General features: G+C 43.7%; 1 protein-coding gene across 3 annotated transcripts; it reads right to left on the reverse strand.

Annotated features, from left to right (window-relative positions):
• Nucleotides 1-309: 309 nt before the first annotated feature.
• Nucleotides 310-17,169, reverse strand: pkd2 (polycystic kidney disease 2). 3 transcript variants are annotated; one of them, XM_052464814.1, is made up of 15 exons: nucleotides 16,167-17,169; nucleotides 15,773-15,886; nucleotides 7,358-7,491; nucleotides 5,679-5,929; nucleotides 5,185-5,409; nucleotides 4,660-4,888; nucleotides 4,242-4,412; nucleotides 3,786-3,967; nucleotides 3,462-3,582; nucleotides 3,237-3,335; nucleotides 2,823-2,944; nucleotides 2,549-2,666; nucleotides 2,297-2,457; nucleotides 1,974-2,121; nucleotides 310-1,693 (listed from the first exon to the last, which is right to left on the reverse strand). In XM_052464814.1, exons 1-15 carry the CDS (start codon nucleotides 16,612-16,614, stop codon nucleotides 1,472-1,474), a joined length of 2,745 nt encoding a protein of 914 aa, XP_052320774.1. In that variant the 5' UTR covers nucleotides 16,615-17,169; the 3' UTR covers nucleotides 310-1,471. The 3 variants fall into 3 exon arrangements, with proteins under 3 accessions (XP_052320774.1, XP_052320773.1, XP_052320775.1); XM_052464813.1 differs by having other exon boundaries at nucleotides 2,297-2,460; nucleotides 16,167-17,168; XM_052464815.1 differs by lacking the exon at nucleotides 16,167-17,169 and adding an exon at nucleotides 16,089-16,107 and having other exon boundaries at nucleotides 2,297-2,460.
• Between the last annotated feature and the right edge of the window lie 3,726 nt (nucleotides 17,170-20,895).

The raw sequence follows: 20,895 nt of genomic DNA on the forward strand, positions 1-20,895 counted from the left end.
TCCTAGAACACATACAGAGGCCTAAATGGTCACCTTTGTGAGACCTTTTAGTAACAGAGAGACCTTTTTGGTGACAGAGCAGGCGTCTCGTCTCTAGAACAGGCATTTAGGTCAATAAGGGGGTATAATCCCATTTAATCTCACCTAATCCCCCAACACATATCAACTCCAATCAAACCGGTTCAATGTACATGACAGGTCCATTACTGACACCTTATAGTCAAGGTTTAGAGTCACTGTCGATGTGTTCAAACGTATCAAACAACGACCCGGATTAACTTTACGATTTTTTTAACACACACCACTTCATCGTTTTAGCATCACAACACACTTTATTTATTTTTCACACCTTTGATATACAGTATGTAACCACAAAAACAATTACAAAACAATACGACTACAAAATACTGCAAGGCACCGTACATAATAATACACACGAGGATCACATGACCCGAGATGCACTCCGAATCGAAGTTTGTTTCAAGTTACAATATGTATCATATTATGCATTTATAAGAAGGGTGTTTTGTAAGTCATTACAAAGTGATATAGGTTAGTAATTATGACAGGATGAGCCACACATGTAACTATATTAAAATGACAAAAAAGGAAAGCAGCAAATGAACGATCGATGAGACCATTTCCTGTGGAATATCAAGATGTGTGTGCGTGCGTGCATATACGGTGTAATCAAAAACCAAAAGCCCTTGAGCTACGTACCCGCACAGGAAATGCAATGATATGCCATGTATTCTTAGAATATAAACCAAATGGAAATAGCTTAAGAGGCTAGTTCATTTACATCACATGTAATATCTCCAATATAATCAAAACCTTCATTGTGTCCAGCATCTTCATGTACCCGAATTCTTCATTTTAAACACTACAATCATGTACTTGTGCTTGCACTGTAAGCTTTGTAAATGTATCAGGTCATATTTTGCTTGCCTTAAAGCATGTACCATCTTATAGATGGCGTACGTAGGACTGTTTTCAGACCATATGAGTCTATTGGGTGGGTTTCACTCACACTCTAGGATAGCTGAGGTGCCGTGCACGTGACGTTGCCATTGTGGTCTCATGTGTAAAGATTTCAAACAAACACAGAGGGATGATGATGGGACTATGTACTGGTATATAATGTAGAACACGACCAGAAAGGACATTTACACAAGGATATCTTCATTTGTGCGACAACCTATTGTGCCAGAACCAATGAATACAATCTTGAACCTCACTAAAATGTCTCTTACAGTTACACTTAGCCTCTGATAGGTCCAAATCCTTACTTAAAATTTGATTGCGTAACTCGGACTTCCACGATAATCTTCCATTGAGGTCAATGGGAACATTTTCAGAAAATTAAAATTGCATGCACACATCTCAAGTAAGGATTTGGCGCTTAGAACCTGTAAAAAAATACTATAATGTCCCTTTCTCGTTACCGTGTAACTTTCTGGTGGGCGGAGTTTTACACGTGGCCACTCCCATTACCCCCAGCATCCACCCCATCAGTAGAAAGGGAGGAGGAGGGGCGGGGGCGTGGTTGGGCTCCTGGACCAATGGCAGTGGCGGGCTGGTGATGGCTGACCTGTGAAACAGTGTCGTCAGACTCCCAGCGCTCTAGCTCCTCCCTTACCAGCCGCTCCATCTGCTCTCTCTGGACGTCCATGTCCCGACCCTGCCTCTCATCCTGGGGGAGGGGAGAGATTTGATTTCATTAGTATCTTTTAGTCATCATTTGGACTAATCTTCCAAGAGTCCTTAAACATATAACATACCCTAACATATTGACCAGATAAATAGTCTACAAGTCAGAGAGGGGGGGGGACAAAAGGGAGAAGGGAGATGTTGGAAGGAGAGAGATGGACAGAAAGAGAGGGGAAGGAAAGATTTTTAAAAAGTGTTTGGTGTGGGCGAGATGGGCATGTGTGTGTGTGTGTGTGTGTGTGTCCATGTACATTCCGTCTCACCTCCAGCACCCCCTCCAGCAGTTTTCCCAGCACATCTCTCCTCTTGAGCTTAGCTCTCTCCATGGCCTCCAGCTTCACAATCACTGCATCGATCTTAGACACTATACTACCTATGGAGTGCTCCATCCGGTCAACACGACGCACCAGCCTGGAATAGAACGGAACAATAATGTCAATAACACGTTTATATAACATGCTATATCCATAGTTACGACACATGGTTTAAAACATTTAAATATCAGGTACATCCTCTGTCGGAAACACACAGAGGACCTTTCAAAAGCCCAATACTTCAACTTGGCTGGTAATAGAACTCGACCTACACTTGAAACTCTTCGTAGGGCACGCCCCCTGAGCTGCTGCCGCGGCGACGGGAGCTGTGACCGCTGTCCTCGTCGTCATCCTCCTCCGAGTCATCATGGCTACGGGGGAAGCTCCGCCCACTGGTGGGTCTGGGCAACGAGCTGCGCTCCAGATCCAGGTCCTCCTGGCCATATGTGCAGAGACACACTGAACGTCTGCAAACGTGTGTGTGTAGCTCGTTGCCCTGTGTGTGTGTGTGTGTGTCCACTCACTCTCTCTTTCTCCAGGTCGTCCCTCATCTGCTGGTGTTCGTGCTCAGTCAGCTCCTGGTCCCCACCGTGGTCATATTTGGCAAAGATGGCCTCAATCTCCTCATCCGTGTGGCCCTTTCTAAATACACAAACAACAACACATTTAGTTGTACTATTACATGTCACGTGTGTCTTGATGTCTTTCTTCGTATGTATGTATAATTTAATGAAATAGTGTATGTTTATGAATTAGTCAGTGAAACCCCAGTTTGGTTTCAGGCGCTGCAGCGGTCACCCTTTGAGGTCCTGGCGGAGCTCGCCGAAGTTGAGTTTCCCACCGGCCTGGCGCAGACTGTCTGATATGTCATCCACAGTGGTCTTCTTCAGTCTCAGCTTCATCAAGGCTTTGTTACAGCCCTGCAGGCAGAGAAACAACACTCGGACAAACTCAAGGACACCTATCAACTCCGAGGTGAATGTTGTTGCCATTTTCATTCTGCATTTAGCAGTTATTCAGTATTCATGTTGATAATATTCAACAGTAATGTAAAATTACATTAACTTGAGTCTCCTTTTCAATTGAACTCTTCACTTCATAGAATCTTAAATATGAAGTTGCTATGATACAGCTTGCAGTTGTTTGAAATACTCAGCTACAATGACACGTTAAGGGATCACATACACCTACTAGAACAAATAACCCCATTACCTTTTTAATGAGGTCCGTCATCTCCATCTCAGACCTCTGCTGGGACATGTCTGCCTTCACCTCTGAGTAGGTGTCATTGATGATGGCCAGGAACATATTCTACAGGGAGACAAAAAACAGTCAGAGCAAACTTGAATCTCTCTAGATAATGTAGATCAAATAGTACAATATGAATATATATCAATATAACCACACATTTATCAATGGTAGTATATCAAAACTCACCATGAGGATGAAGAAGATGAAGAAAACGAAGGTGATGAAGTAGATGGGTCCCAGGACTGGGTTAGCCTCCTCTATCTCTGAGAACTCAAAGTCTCCCAGGATGATGCGGAACTGGGTAAAACTACATGGAAAAGAAGACAAGAAGAAGAAGCTATGAAGAGGCTAAGATGAAGCTATAGAGGTGCGCTACCATTATAGTTCCAATGGGTCAAATTCCAAACAAAATTCAAATCAATCAATGGGAGCCCTGGTTGTCTGTGGAGAACCTAAAGAACTGAGAATCTTGGAACCTGGGTTGATTCCAATCAGACCAATGTTACTTACATGCAGGCTTGGAAGGTACTGAAGTCGTTGACCTGGGTGCCAAACACCAGGTAGGCCAGCTGAGCGTAGGCCAGGAAGATGATGAAGAACATGATGGCGAAGCCGATGAGGTCCTTGGCACAGCGAGACATGGTGGTGGACAGCTGGCTCATGGTCTTGTTGAAGTTGATGAATTTGAAGAGCTGAAGAGGAGAGATGAGCAGAAACCAGGTTACAATTAAAGTGTCTTTGAAAAGCGTTATATCAATTCTGTCTTTTTTAAATTTGTATTAAAATCACGCTAATATAGTCTCCCTTTATGGGAGCATACTTTGGCTTCTGCCAACAGGTCTGGACCTTTATGGCACAGGTAGTAGTACTCTCATCCTGTAACCAACTGTAGAGTGTCTGGTTCAAGCGCTGCTCCTGGTCAATTCCCACTCAATTGCTACATTCTGCGTGTCAAGCCATTCTTACCTTCACCCAGGAGAAAAGGACGATGACTGCGGCCATGTTGTTGAACGTAACCTGGAGGTGTGCCAGGGGCTCGAAGCTGGGGTGGGCGCTGTGGTTCTCCAGAAGGTCTTTGAGACGATTGCTCACCACTGATGTTCTGGTGATGTTGATGATTATGGCAGAAACACTCAACTGGAAAAAGAGGAGGGGGATATTTGGAATCTCAACACAACAATATTTGGATCACAAACCTCTTCCCTTCGTTCCAATGTCTATACTAGCCTACCACTTAGAATGCATGTTCATTGCACTAACTCATTCTAAGTAGTATGCTAGTGTGGATACTGGAACAGAGCCCTTCTTTACTTGTTTCAGGGTGTTTCAGAGGGACTCCATCCCTTCCTACTCCCTGCTAGGGCGGCCATCTTGAATTACGTACCACAACGATGAGGACGTCCAGGCAGTTCCACACACTCTTGAAGTAGCGCAGGCGGTGGATGCGTATCTCCAGGGCCTCCTCCACCACGTAGTACAGGATGAAGAGGCAGAAGGCCACCTCACACACCCCGACAAAGTAGTCCCAGCTGGACACGTAGCGAATCAGACGCACCGTCTGAAACTGCCAGGAAGTGACTACGCCTCCTGTAGCGGGGAACTCCACCACCAATCTGAAACATTCAATTCAATTCAACTGTATTTATCCCTGCAGTTAAGCAGACAGGTTAAACTGAATGAACAAGAGATATTCCGTATTCAGCCTCTCTAGGGTGAAAATCGAGGTTCAATGACACCAGATTGTGGATGTGGATGGTAACTAGAGAACTCCCATTGGATTGCATGAGTCATTGATCCCAACCATGGATTTCTTGAGAGCCTGGATTGAACCTATGTATCACCTATATAACCAGTGTGAAACAGTCCTAAGTAACATGTAATACGTATGTAATAACTCTGGGCTCTGTACCTGGCAATACAGAAGAGGTTGATGTTGCCGTTGTAGACGGAGAAGTCCAGGAAGACGGCTCTGGTTCCTCTGTCCAGCCACAGCTGGTGTTTTAGGGAGCGTAGCAAGCCAGCTGACTCATCTCTGGAACGGGCCAGGTCCTGGTAGTACCCCCCTCCACCGTAGGTAGCCACCTGGCCCCAGTAACTACTCCCATTCAGGCTGTTCTCCTCTGTGTACATCCACCTGGTGGAAAGACAGACAGTCAGACTCATCATAGAGCCACAGTGAAACAGTTTGGCCTGGTATTCACTGGTGGCTATTGGTGAGTGACTGTCTGGTGGACAGCATCCATAATGTGCTTTCGGTTAACACTAGAGCACATGTTGTAACTATTGCTTTGGTTTAGTCTCTAGTATTACAACCAATTGTAGCTTTATGGTTGCTTTCTTATACGTTACCATTGAACTATACTGTACATCTAACAGCAGTGCATAGTAGTTTAGGAGACGTACGCAGTTCCGTTCATGGGGCCAAAGGGGGCGCTGTCCTCATTGCTCGGGGTGTACATGTTATAGCAGTCCTGCACCTCATCCCTAAGGTCCTCGTGCACGGAGCAGGATTCGTTGCGAACTTTGACCTGGCGGAGGCGGGGCACCCCCAGTAGCAGGTTCTCATAGTAGATCATACTGTGGTTCTCAGGGAGACTCTTGTTGTTGTACCACACTTCCCAATACATCCCGTTCAGGAAGGGACCCTCTGTGAACTGCATGGTGGAGAGACACGCACTGGTTAGAGAGAATTTCAACTGAAAGCTCTGCTGGTCTGTTAGGTTCTAACTAGATTCATGGAAATGCTCCATTGTTCTATTTGGTGTTAATTAATGTGATTTGAACTAAATACTTTTAAGTGCTGCTTTGGTTTTATGCTTCATATATACTACACAACAAAAACTATGTGGACACCTACTCGTCGAATATCTCATTCCAAAATCCTGGGCATTAATACAGAGTTGTAGAGGAAAAGCTTCTGGGACGGCTTTCCTCTACATGTTGGAACTGCTGCAGGGACTTGCTTCTATTCAGCCACAAGAGCATTAGTGAGGTTGGGCAATTATGCCTGGCTCGCAGTCGGTGTTCCAATTCATCCCAAAGGTGTTCGAAGGGGTTGAGGTCAGGGCTCTGAGCAGGCCAGTCAAGTTCCTCCACACCGATCTCGACAATTCATTTATGTATGGACCTTGCTTTGTGCACGCAATTATTGTCATGCTGAAACAGGAAAGGGCCTTCCCTAAACCTTTACCACAAAGTTGGAAGCACATTCTAGAAACGTCTAGAATGTCATTATATGCTGTAGCGTTAAGATTTCCCTTCACTGGAACTAAGGGGCCTAGTCCGAACCATGAAAAACAGCCCCAGACTATTATTCCTCCTCCAACAAACTTGACAGTTGGCACTATGCATCCTCCAAACCCAGATTCATCCGTCTGACTGCCAGATGGTGAAGCATGATTCATCACTCCAGAGAAAGCGTTTCCACTGCTCCAGAGTCCAATTAAGGTGAGCTTTATACCGCTTGTGTGCGGCTGCTCGGGCATGGAAACCCATTTCATGAAGCCCTGGCGAACAGTTGTTGTGCTGACGTTGCTTCCAGAGGCAGTTTGGAACTCAGTAGTGAGATGATTTTTTAAGCAATATGCGCTTCAGCACTTGGGGGTCCCGTTCTGTGAGCTTGCATGGCCTACCACTTTGCGGCTGAGCCGTTGTTGCTGCTTGACGCTTCCACTTCACAATAACTGCAGTTACAGTTGACCGGGGCAGCTCTAGCAGGGCTGAAATGTGATAAACTGACTTGTTGGAAAGGTGGCATCCTATGACGGTGCCACTGAGCTCTTCAGTGAGGCCAATCTACTGCCAATGTTTTTTTAATGGAGAATGCATGGCTGTGTGCTCGATATTTTACACCTGTCAGCACTGGATGTGGCTGAAATAGACAAATCCACTAATTTGAAGGGATGTCCACATACTTTTGTATATATAGTGTAACTGAGCATGGGCCAAAGTAAATGCATTGGCATCTTTGTTATGCCATAACTAAGCACCAAGCTCTATTTTCCAATCAGACAAAAAGCACAAAGCAGGAGATTAAACCACTGCATAGCAAACCGGGGAATTGACTCATTGAATTGACTCACCTTCCAGAATTCACCCATAGTTGAGAGGCTTCTGAATGTGGCTGTGTCCCCCGGGGACAGTGGTGTATCCAGGAAGAGCTGGGACATCACCTTGGTGTAGTAGTACATGTTGGAGCCTACCATTCCATAGGTCACTACACAACACAACAGAAGATACTGTAAGAGTTTCTCTGCATGAGATTATGGTGCATTTTCCTTTGTGTTTTTAGTTACACACAGCATACCTGTTCAGCATTTTCTAATAACTGTTTATTTCATTCATGCTTGTATACATAACCAATGTTTAAAATAATGAATAACGGCATTAATGTTATCCTATCGTTATACTATATATTACTGTCATGCTACAGTTGTATTAGCCTATATTGTGTTTACCCCCATAGTCCATTGACACATCGGTGCATCAATCTAAGTAACAGAATTTTAAAAATCCCCATCAAAATCCATCAGTTTAAAAGAAAACACACCCAGAAACTATCTTTTGGTATTTGTTTCATTTGTCCATTGTTGACATAGTCCTGAAATATTTTGCTTGTCAGCAATAAAGTTGTCAAGATATGTAACTTTCAAAATACAGAAATCATCCCCATATAATGCATTTTGCATCATATGATGCTGTATTTTAAGTCACATGATGGGATGATTTTTGTATTTTGAAAGTTACATATCTTGAAAACCTGATTTCTGAAAAGCAAAACAAATGTCAACAATCGACTTATCAAACAAATAGCAAAGAATACCAAAAGTTTTGGGGTGGAATTTTCCTTTAAGCTCTAGATATATTTTTGTTGTTGTTGCATGGGCTATGTCTCAATCCACCGCATCCGCCTGTGGCGGTCTTCCTCATCTGAGGTGGAAAGTGGCAGAGCTAGAGCTCTGTTTGTCCAACCAGGAGACATCCCTAAAAAAGACACTCAAGAAAACGTCTATAGCGTCTGAACGGTTTGGCCTACAAACTAATATAACCACTCTATAGAAAGGTAAGAATCTCACGAACATGATGGCTCTATGACAAGTGTCGTGGGACTTGTCTAAAGGTAACCCATACAAATGAAAGTATGGAGGTAGTTTTGTTCCAACAAGGGGTTAAATATGTGTAAAAAAAACAACTAAAACATTGCCTGAGCTTTCGTATATGTCCTGGATATAGAACAGACACTTCCAAACCTTATTCCTTATTATACATTTTTGGACTGTCTTTTTTGCCATTTATGAATGTGTTATTCAATGCGTTTCTCTGGGCTATAATAGTAAAGAACAAATTCAATATTTTATTTAAAAAAAATTTTTTATTAAAGATATATATATATACCTAAAGGGGTCCTAAAATTTTAAATAAAATAGCTAAATGGTCCATGGTATGACTTTCTTAAAACAATCCCCCCCCAACGGCTTACACTTCTAAGAAATGTATACAACAATATTGTGAACTACATCTTTGTGTTGATCATGTGTTTTTCTCTCTGAATGGTCCAACAGGTACAGTGCTGAACCTCAACATGGGGACCCCTCTGAGGTGCGTGCTCAGTCCCCTCCTGTACTCTCTGTTCACTCATGACTGCATGGCCGGGCACGACTCTCTGAATGATCCAACAGTTACCAAATCCTGGCCTACCGCACTGAGGCCAAGACCTGTTTAAGATGCCACTGAAAACAGAAACGTATAGGGGAAAGGGAATAGCTAGTCAGTTACACAACTGAATGCATTCAACCGAAATGTGTCTTCAGCATTTAACCCAACACCTCTGAATAGGCCTACCTTAATTGACATCCATGTCATTGGTGCCAGGAGAGCAGTTGTAACCCCAAATGTCTGTGTATACTTCAATCTGGTCAACTAGCTCCCATGCACAGGGAATAGGCTTACACTTCCACAAGCAGCAAAGTCACAGGGATAAAAACGTATTCAGCGTCCCATAGTCAATACAGGACTAAGAATCCTCTCTCTCTCTCTCTCTCTCTCTCTCTCTCTCTCTCTCTCTCTCTCTCTCTCTCTCTCTCTCTCTCTCTCTCTCTCTCTCTCTCTCTCTCTCTCTCTCTCTCTCTCTCTCTCTCTCTCTCTCTCTCTCTCTCTCTCTCTCTCTCTCTCTCTCTCTCTCTCTCTCTCTCTCTCTCTCTTGTGTGGGCGTGGTTCCCAATCTCGGCCTGATTGTCTGCGCCAGCTGGAACCCTTATCTTCCCTTTATATGTTCTGTAACCAGTGTTTCTTGTTGTCAACCTGAGGTTGTGTCGTGTGTCTCTTCTCTTGTTGGATTATCTGCTGTGCTCCTTCCTACCCATCCGGACACACTCCCCTGAATCGTACTACACCGGGCTCTGACGCTCGTCGGATGTGGCAGGGCTTGCAAACTATCACAGACAACAAAGGGAAGCACAGCCACGAGCTGCCCAGTGACACGAGCCTACCAGATGAGCTAAATTACTTCTATGCTCGCTTCGAGGCAAGTAACACTGAAACATTCATGAGAGCATAAGCTGTTCCGGACGACTGTGTGATCACACTCTCCATAGCCGATGTGAGTAAGATCTTTAAACAGGTCAACATTCACAAGGCCCAGGACCAGACGGATTACCAGGACGTGTACTCCGTGCATGCGCTGACCAAATGGCAAGTGTCTTCACTGACATTTTAACCTGTCCCTGACTGAGTCTGTAATACCAACATGTTTCAAGCAGACCACCATAGTCGTTGTGCCCAAGAACACTAAGGTAACCTGCCCGAATGACTACCGACCCATAGCACCCACGTCTGTAGCCATGAAGTGCTTTGAAAGGCTGGTCATGGCTCACATCAACACCATTATCCCAGAAACCCTATACCCACTCCAATTTGCATACTGCCCCAACAAATCCACATATGATGCAATCTCTATTGTACTCCACACTGTCTTTTCCCACCTGGACAAAAGGAACACCTAGGTGAGAATGCTATTCATTGACTACAGCTCAGCGTTCAACACCATAGTGCCTTCAAAGCTCATCACTAAGCTAAGGACCCTGGGACTAAACACCTCCCTTTGCAACTGGATCCTGGACATCCTGACGCACCGCCCCCAGGTGGTAAGGGTAGGTAACAACACATCCGCCACGCTGATCCTCAACAGGCACGACTCTAACACCATCATTAAGTTTGAGGATGACACAACCATGGTAGGCCTGATCACCGACAACGATGAGACAGCCTATAGGGAGGTCAGAGACCTGGCCGTGTTATGCCAGGACAACAACCTCTCCCTCAATGTGATCAAGACAAAGGAGATGATTGTGGACTATGGGAAAGGAGGACCGAGCACGCCCCCATTCTCATCGACGGAGCTGTAGTGGAGCAGTTTGAGAGCTTCAAGTTCCTTGGTGTCGACATCACCAACAAACTATCATGGTCCAAATACACCAAGACAGTCAAGACAAAACCTATTCCCACTCAGGGGACTGAAAAGACTTGGCATGGGTCCTCAGATCCTCAAAAAGTTCTACAGCTGCACCATCGAGAGCATCCTCACTGGTTGCATCACTGCCTGGTATGGCAACTGCTCGGCCTCCGATCACAAACCACTACAGAGGGTAATGCGTACGGCCCAGTAGATCACTGGATCCGAGCTCCCTGCCATCCAGGACCACTATACCAGATGGTGTCAGAGGAAGGCCCTAAAAATAGTCAAAGACTCTAGCCACCCTAGTCATAGACTGTTCTCTCTGCTACCGCATGGCAAGCGTTACCGGAGTGCCAAGTCTAGGTCCAAAAGGCTTCTTAACAGCTTCTACCACCAAGCAATAAGACTCCTGAACATCTAATCAAATGGCTACCCAAACTATTTGCATTGCCCCCCTTACGCTGCTGCTACTCTCTGTTTATTATCTATACATAGTCACTTTAACTCTACCTACATGTACATATTACCACAATTACCTCGACTAACCGGTGCCCTCGCAACATTAACTCTTTACCGATACCCCCTGTATATAGTCTCGCTATTGTTATTTTACTGCTGCTCTTTAATTATTTATTACTTTGAAAAAAAATGTTTCTTTTTTTTACATAACAATTATTTTTCTTAAATTGCATTGTTGGTTAAGGGCTTATAAGTAAGCATTTCACTGTAAGGTCTACTACACCTGTTGTATTTGGCGCATGTGACAAATCAAATTTGATTTGATTGTGGTATTTTAACAATGCCGGATTGGTTGATTTCAAGTTAAGTATACGTTTTTCATGATGATTGATAAGAAAAGTATTGTCCAACCCGACTTATTCAGCATTCCATTGTAGTATTTGCTCTGTTGGACTGCATCCAGGTCCATATTTAAGCTATATCTAGATAAATATACATAAACAGTCCAACATACACACATATAGCCCATATGGCTCATATGTATGATATTTTCCAAGCCTCTATTTCATTGACTCCCACCTGGCTGAGAAACTGGCTGATCTAGCTCCATCTATCCAGCCAGGAAATGACTTCCTGATCCACCCAAAACCCCATTCTGGCACGGGAACACTTTTCCTCTCAGCAGCCGTGGTATAAGGAGTGGTGAAACTAGATTAATAGCATTCTGACTCTCGGTTGTGCTGTATTCTGGAACTTTCATCATCTTCCCACAATCCTTTTCCCAAACGTACAATAATAGTGACTAAACTCTAATGGAAGTTCCTGGTTTGAGGGAGCTTTCCTGATACGCTGCCAGAGTTGTTTATCAGACCTAAGGAGTTTGGAAAATGACTTTTCTGCTAGAAAAGCTGGTCAGCTGGAAAAAGTATCCTCACGGACAGACGTTAGTATTATTCCTAGCTAAGAGCAGCAGTTACATAGTAATACCACTTCAATATGTTTTCAAGAAAATACAAATGCGAAAGCACAAAAGTGTTATACTTGATAGGTGTATGTACTTGTACTACTACCTTATTACAATGTAATTATATTGGTTTGCCTATCCTATAGTTATTCTGGTTCATAAACTGGGTGGTTTAAGCCCTGAATGCTGATTGGCTGACAGACGTGGTATATCAGACCATATACCACAGGTATGACAAAACATTATTTCTACTGCTCTAATTACGTTGGTAACCAGTTTATTATAGCAATAAGGCACCTCGGGGGTGTGATATATGGCCAATATACCACGGCTAAGGGCTGCATCCAGGCACTCCTTATCCGTGGTATATTGGTCATATACCACACCCCCTCAGGCCTGACTGTTTAAATAATGCATGTCTACGAAGTGGGGCCAACATTTTTAATGCAAAAAGACTCTTATGATACCCAACATGCATCCTCTGTGGGTGTGTGTGTTTTATTTTTTTGTATTATTTCACCTTTGTTTAACCAGAGAAAAGAGTCTCCAGCTTCAGAGATTTTTGCAGTTCGTTCCAATCATTGGCAGCAGAGAACTGGAAGGAAAGGCGGCCAAAGGAGGAATTGGCTTTGGGGTGACCTGTGAAATATACCTGCTGGTAGGCTATTTTGTAAATGACATCACCGAAGTCGAGGATCGGTAGGATAGTCAGTTTTACGAGGGTATGTTTGGCAGCATGAGTGAAGGATGCTTTGTTGCGAAATAGGAAGCCGATTCTAGATTTTAGAGATTCTTAATGTGGGTCTGGAAGGAGAGTTTACAGTCTAACCAGACAGAACCGTCCAGAGTAGTGATGCTGGACGGGCGGCAGGTGCGGGCAGCAAACGGTTGAAGAGCATGCATTTAGTTTATTTAAGAGCAGTTGGATGCCACGGGAGAGTTGTATGGCATTGAAGCTTGTCTGGAGGTTAGTTAGCACAGTGTCTAAAGAAGGGCCAGAAGTATACAGAATGGTGTCGTCTGCGTAGAGGTGGATCAGAGAATCCCCAGCAGCAAGAGAGACATCATTGATGTATACAGAGAAGAGAGTCGGCCCTAGAATTTAACCCTGTGGCACCCCCATAGAGACTGCCAGAGGCCCGGACAACAGGCCCTCCGATTTGACACACTGAACTCTATCAAAGAAGTAGTTGGTGAACCAGGCGAGTCAGTCATTTGAGAAACCAAGGCTGTTGAGTCTGCCGATAAGAATGTGGTAATTGACAGAGTCGAAAGCCTTGGCCAGGTCGATGAATACGGCTGCACAGTATTGTCTCTTATCGATGGCAGTTATGATATTGTTTAGTACCTTGAGCATTGATGAGGTGCACCCATGACCAGCTCGGAAGCCAGATTGCATAGCGGAGTAGTAACGGTGGGATTCGAAATGGTCGATAATCTGTTTGTTATCTTGGCTTTCGAAGACCTTAGAAAGGCAGGGTAGGATAGATATAGGTCTGTAACATTTTGAGTCTAGAGTGTCTCCCCCTTTGAAGAGGGGGATGACCATGGCAGCTTTCCAATCTTTGGGGATCTCAGACGATACGAAAGAGAGGTTGAACAGGCTAGTAATAGGGGTTGCAACAATTTCGGCGGATAATTTTAGATAGAGGGTACAGATTGTCTAGCCCGGCTGATTTGTAGGGGTCCAGATTTTGCAGCTCTTTCAGAACATCAGCTATCTGGATTTGGGTGAAGGAGAAATGGAGGAGGCTTGGGCGAGTTGCTGTGAGGGGTACAGGGCAGTTGACCGGGATAGGGGTAGCCATGTTCAAAGCATGGCCAGCCGTAGAAAAATGCTTATTGAAATTCTCAATTATCGTGGATTTATCGGTGGTGACAGTGTTTCCTAGCCTCAGTACAGTGGGAGGAGGTACTCTTATTCTCCATGGACTTTACAGTGTCCCAGAACTTTTATGAGTTTGGGGTACAGGATGCAAATTTCTGCTTGAAAAAGCTAGCCTTGGCTTTCCTAACTGCTTGGTTCCTAACTTCCCTGAAAGGTTGCATATCACGGGGGCTATTTGATGCTAATGCAGTACGCCACAGGATGTTTTTGTGCTGGTCAAGGGCAGTCAGGTCTGGAGTGAACCACGGGCTATATCTGTTTCTGGTTCTACATTTTTTTAATGGGGCATGCTTATTTAAGATGGTGAGGAAGGCACTTTGAAAGAATAACCAGGCATCCTCTACTGACAGGATGAGGTCAATATCCTTCCAGGATACCCGGGCCAGGGTAAGGCCTGCTCGCTGAAGTGTTTTAGGGAGCGTTTGACAGTGATGAGGGGTGGTCGTTTGACCGCAGACCCATTACGGATGCAGGCAATGAGGCAGTTATCGCTGAGATCTTGGTTGAAAAGAGCAGAGGTGTATTTGGAGGGCAAGTTAGTTAGGATGATATCTATGAGGGTGCCCGTGTTTACGGATTTGGGGTTGTACCTGGTAGGTTCATTGATAATTTGTGTGAGATTGAGGGAATCAAGTTTAGATTGTAGGATGGCCGGGGTTTTAAGCATGTCTGCTAGGTCACCTAGCAGCACGAGCTCTGAAGATAGATGGGGGGCAATCAATTCACATATGGTGTCCAGGGCACAGCTTGGGGCAGAGGGTGGTCTATAGCAAGCGGCAACGGCGAGAGACTTATTTCTGGAAAGGTGGATTTTTAGAAGTAGAAGCTCTAATTGTTTGGGCACAGACCTGGATAGTATGATAGAACTCTGCAGGCTACCACTCCGCCCCCTTTGGCAGTTCTATCTTGTTGGAAAATGTTATAGTTAGGGATGGAAATTTCAGGGTTTTTGGTGATCTACCTAAGCCAGGATTCAGACACGGCTAGGACACCCAGGTTGGCAGAGTGTGCTAAGGCAGTGAATAAAACAAACTTGGGGAAGAGGCTTCTAATGTTAACATACATGAAACCAAGGCTACGGTTACAGAAGTCAACAAATGAGAGCGCCTGGGGAATGGGAGTGGAGCTCGGCACTGCTGGGCCTGGATTCACCTCTACATCACCAGAGGAACAGAGGAGGAGTAGGATAAGGTTACGGCCAAAGGCTATAAGAACTGGTCATCTAGTACGTTCGGAACAGAGAGTAAAAGGAGCAGGTATCTGGGCGCGATAGATTAGATTCATGGCATAATGTACAGACAAAGGTATGGTAGGATGTGAATACAGTGGAGGTAAACCTAGGCATAGAGTGACGTTGAGAAAGATATTGTCTCTAGAAGCATCATTTAAACCAGGTGATGTCACCGCAGGTGTGGGAGGTGGAACTGAAGGGTTAGCTAAGGCATATTAAGCAGGGCTAGAGGCTCTACAGTGAAATAAGACAATAATCATTAACCAGAACAGCAATGGACAAGGCATTTTAACATTAGGGAGAGGCATGCGTAGCCAAGTGATCATAGGGGTCCAGTGAGTAGTTAAGCTGGCTGGAGACACGGCGATTCAGACAGTTAGCGAGCCGGGGCTAGCAAACTAGCAGAAGGGCCTTAGAGGTACGTCGTGACGGAAGAAGTCTGTTGTAGCCTCCTCATGCGGAGCCTCCATGTGTGTGTGTGTCCCGTGTGTGTGGTACTTACAGATACACAGTGTGATAAGGAAGATGACATAGGTGACCATTTCTCTCAGGACATTCCTCAGGTACCTCTCTCTGCTGCTGTCACTGTCCTCCATCAGCTGAGTACCCCATAGAACTGGGGGAAAAAACATTTCAACACACACATTAGTATCCTTCCTTAACCATCAATGCTCGGCTTGAGATGCCAGTGCATTACCAATGAGGGCATCTACAGGTGTGTTGACCTAAGTGGTGTATGCAACAGTGAGGAAGAACGGCCAGAGAGGTGTTTGAGCCAATGACCCAGGTCTCTACAAGTTAAAGGGCAAGTGCACTACCTCCTGTGTCATAAAGGTCCAGACCTCTTGGCAGCTGTAGTGTTCTTCATACAAGGAGGAAACGTAAGTGACACTAACTTCTTATTTTCTCCAGTATCCTCTTCCCACAGCTTTTGATGTCATGTCTGTCTTGCTGCAGGGCATCCACTGTCGGTGTCGGGTATAATCCACGGTGGATGCGGGTGCTGCTCCCTCCAGCAGTGTAACTTCCCAACCCGCTGCTGCAGCGACTGCTGGAGCCCGTGGACACTGATCTTCTCCCCGGGCTAGCCGGAGGCCAATCGGCCCCCATCATCTCATCCTCCGGTTCGAACCCCGGGTTGTCCCGACTCCAGGCTTGTCTTGAGGGAGGTGATGGTGTGCCTATGGCGCCCCCGAGCCCCAAGTCCTGGTGCTGTATGTTCTCCATCTCAATCCCCTCGCTTGTGTCCAATCTGTGCGGCAAGGACGCACCCGCTGCGCCCGTGGCGGACCTGCCAGCCTGATTCTGCTGCGGTTGTTGTGATCTCACCCGAGTCGAGCTCATTGTTAGTCCAATTCACTGAAAAGCTTTTAAAGGCCAGACAAACTACATTTACAAAACGTTCAAATCAATTATGTCTCTAGCCACTAACAAGTGCTATGTTTATGTCACGCTTGACGCGCATATCAGAAAGGAAATGTTTACGCACACATTAAAATATGTAAGAAAGTTGCCCAAGTTCAAACTCTGCAAAACAATTCGGGAAACAGATGAACTAATTTTGATTATTTGTATATGTTCCTCTTCACAGCAAATATACTTCGAAACGTAAATTGCTTACTAAGAAAGAAAAATAACAGAACGTTATAAAGTTTCTGTCTTCAAGAAAGTGAGCGTCTGCGTAGTTTTAGATCAAACTATTGCAAAAGTAGTAATATCAACAAAAACAAATATATATAGTTACAAAACTAATGTGTAGCCTAAACATTTACTAATGAAACTGAAAACTATCAACGAAATGCCTCGTTTATGGAAAAGAAGCCAAACACTTTCCTTGTCCCGGGCCAGCCATCTTGTTCTTGCTGTTCCCCCAAAATCTCACATTCTCATTTGTTGGAGACTCAGATTACATTAGAAGTCATGGCGTCACAGACACTGTGGCATGCACCTCTGGAAAATACAGCACAGTCGAATGTGTAGGGGTGAATCACTTTTGGTAAAATACAATTTCACGTCTTAGAATTGTACAATATAGAATACAATATAATATAATCAAGTTGCTGTGCATTCCATCATTATTAAACGAGTGAAAAAAAAAAACATTTCAATATTTATTTCTACAGCAGTAAACTATAATTGCCTTATATGGCTCAGCAAAATACTTTTTTCTCCAAAGGTTTATATTCGTTTTTGTTCGTTTTCTGAGCAATTTCTATTCAGGATGAGTGTTTGCAGTGCTGTGTATGGAATGAGAATGAATAGCCTACTATTTAGAATGAATAAAATCACAATTTGTCATGAGGACATTATTTTAGGGCTAAATGCATGTGCCTTTAGAAACAAAAAACTATACTTTGTATAACCACGTATGTTTGGGTCTGGGGCTGCTAAGCAACAAGACAGTCCTGCAAAACACCTGGCCAGGATTGGATGTGATTTGGACCCAATAATTGAGTGACATTTCTAAAGGCCAATTATATTTCTTTACATGGAACAACAGTATTTCTACTAGTACTTCCATAGTTATTCGGTCACTTGGTGTGTTCTTTTCTAGCAACATTGTTACTGTATTACCTTTACTCACTGTTGTGTTATTCATGTCCATTAGATGGCGCTCATTCTCCGTTTTTGATTTAAATCACCCACCGGCTCAATTCACAAGGGAGTTAACTCAAGGTAGTTACGTCAAGGTAACAATCACTGTTCAAGAAAGTACTCTTTTTTTATATATATATATAACTTATAACATACGCACAGTATACCTTCGTTGTTCTTCACCCTTTACATTGTTTGTACATTACAATAGCTGAATTGGATTGATAGTTCCTTGACTGAGTGAATCATCATGACTGATAAGATGTTGTGTTCTTCTCTCAGAACAAGTCTCTACAGTTCAGATAAGGAGAGAACAGCTGTGGGGGAACCGCCAGCCTGATACAGTAATGTAGCCTGTACAGATGGTATGCTGTTGGAATTCAGGGTTGGGTAGATTACTTTCTAAATGTAATCCTTTACAGTTACTGGTTACCTGTCCAAAATTTTCATCAGTAACGTACATTTTGGATGACCCAAATTCAGTATAATCTGATTACTTTCAGTTACTTAGGGGGAATTAAAGGAAGACAAGAAATATCCATCAAATGCATTTGGTGTGTCATCAGAGTGGTCTCTGGCGTGTGGTCAGACTCGTTCAGGTGGAACAAACTTAACTTCGCAAAAATCCTTTCTGAATTTGAAAGTTATCTGATTATAATACTTTTTGCTGGTAATTTAACTGATTACACTTACAGTTTTGTTGTAATAAAATTACTCCCTAACCCTGTGTGTGACGACAACTAAGCAATATGTTATCCTTTGTTGGGTACTTGAATCATATTCAGTAGCATGTAACAACATCAATAGGATATGGTTAGTAGTGGTATATCTGATCAAGTTTTTGGGTGAAATCACTTCATCAATTACAACTTTATTTTTAAAAATGGCGGTGAAACAACCAAATTCCTGGCAAACATTTTACTTTTCTAACACTGTCCCACTTCAAAACAAACAAAATAATTAAGAATATGATGTAATATTTCCATATCATAGCTATTTGTCAAAACAAGGCCTCTGGCACACTAAATTTCACAATAGGCTCTGTGCTGTATCACAAAGCACTGGCATGAGAGGGTTGTTTAATTGGCATGTATCAGCCTTCATGATATATTTCCATGGGAAAGAGACTTCAGATCATTTTGCAGGCATGGATGTCAACAGTGCTGTCCGTGTTCTATCTGCAGTGACTATCCTCGTGATGTTATCTGATGACAAAGAAGGTAGGTATCATCAATATAGAGTTGGCTGTAACTATTTACAAATTGTGTTTTTTTCTCAGAGACTTTGTACCATGTGTTCTAAAGTAAACCTTTGTATGGGTTATTTTTGCATTTATCAAGCTTTGTGATGTCATGATGTATTCTTCATAGAATCAACTCTTTCTTTCTACAATCTATCCCTAATGGTGATGAGATCTAATTACAAACAAGCATACCATGTTACATAACTGCCTCTTGCAACACTGTATAAGTCCTAAAAGTCACCCTATTCCCTTGTGCTCTGTTTTAGACCAGGGCCAATAGGGCACTGGTCAAAAGTAGTGGACTCTATAAGGAATAGAATGTCTATTGGGACGCACACATTGTGTGTAATGTCAAGAGATCTTTTCATATGATGTCATGCCATTAGGTTATCAAAAACATTATAGGTGAGTTGTTCATTGCCTTCAGTCAGAACGAACAAAGAACAAGCATTCCTTTCCTTGGATCAAAACATGATCGTTTTTATCCTCGACAGGCAAACGTGTTACAATCAGCCGCAAATACACTTCATGACCAAAAGTATGCTTGTCGAACATCTCATTACAAAATCATGGGCATTAATATGGAGTTGGACCCCCTTTGGTGCTATAACAGCCTCCACTCTTCTGGGAAGGCTTTCCACTAGATGTTGGAACATTGCTGTGGGGACTTTTCTATTCCATTCAGCCACAAGAGCATTAGTGAGATTGGGCAATGATACTGGGTGATTAGGTCTGGCTTGCAGTCGACGCTCCAATTCATTCCAAAGGTGTTCGATGGGGTTGAGGTCAGAGCTCTGTGCAGGCCAGTCAAATTCTTCCACATCGATCTCGACAAACCATTTCTGTATGGAACTTGCTTTGTGCACAGGAAAGGGCCTCCCCCAAACTGTTGCCACCATGTTGGAAGCACAGAATCGTTTAAAATATTATTGTATGCTGTAGCGTTATGATTTCCCTTCACTGGAACTAAGGGGCCGAGCACGAACCATGAAAAACCTCCACCAAACTTTCAAATCAAATTGTATTGGTCACATACACGCATTTGGCAGATGTTATTGCGGGTGTAGCGAAATGCCTGTGCTTCTAGTTCTGATAGTGCAGAAATATCTAACCAGTAATATCTAACAATTTCACAATATATACCCAATACACACAAATCTAAGTAAAGGAATGGAATTAAGAATATATAAATATATGGACGAGCAAATGTCAGAACGGCATAGACTAAGATGCAGTAGAATAGTATAGAATAAAGTATATACATATGAGATTGGTAATGCAAAATATGTAAACATTATTAAAGTGACATTATTAGAGTGACTAGTGTTCCATTTATTAAAGTGGCCAATGATTTTAAGTCTGTGTATATAGGCAGCAGCCTCTCTGTGCTAGTGATGGCTATATAACAGCCTGAAGGCCTTGAGATAGAAGCTGTTTTTCAGTCTCTCGGTCCCAGCTTTGATGCACCTGTACTGACCTCGCCTTCTTGATGATAACGGGGTCTACAGGCAGTGGCTCGGGTGGTTGTTGTTGTCTTTTAAATTGTCACTATGCATTCGGGCAGGTAGCGTTTTCCTGGCATCCGCCAAACCCAGATTACTTTGTCGGACTGCCAGATGGTGAAGAGTGATTCATTACTCCAGAGAACGTGTTTCCACTGCTCCAGAGTCCAATGGTCGCCGAGCTTTACACTTCTCCAGCCAACTTTTGGCATTGCGCATGGTGATCTTAGGCTTGTGTGCGGCTGCTCGGCCATGGAAACCCATTTCATGAAGCTCCCAACGAAC

Source organism: Oncorhynchus keta, chromosome 16 (genome assembly GCF_023373465.1).
Source record: "Oncorhynchus keta strain PuntledgeMale-10-30-2019 chromosome 16, Oket_V2, whole genome shotgun sequence".
NCBI classification, from domain to species: Eukaryota; Metazoa; Chordata; class Actinopteri; order Salmoniformes; family Salmonidae; genus Oncorhynchus; species Oncorhynchus keta.

Excerpts from the sequence above, each read along its gene's own strand:
- pkd2 (XM_052464813.1), bottom strand. The coding sequence starts at position 16,614 with ATGAGCTCGACTCGGGTGAGATCACAACAACCGCAGCAGAATCAGGCT. Across the intron at positions 5,930-7,357 it reads CTATGGGTGAATTCTGGAAG|TTCACAGAGGGTCCCTTCCT; the intron begins GTGAGTCAATTC and ends TCCACCATGCAG. Across the intron at positions 2,122-2,296 it reads CCCTACGAAGAGTTTCAAGT|GCTGGTGCGTCGTGTTGACC; the intron begins GTAGGTCGAGTT and ends GTTCTATTCCAG.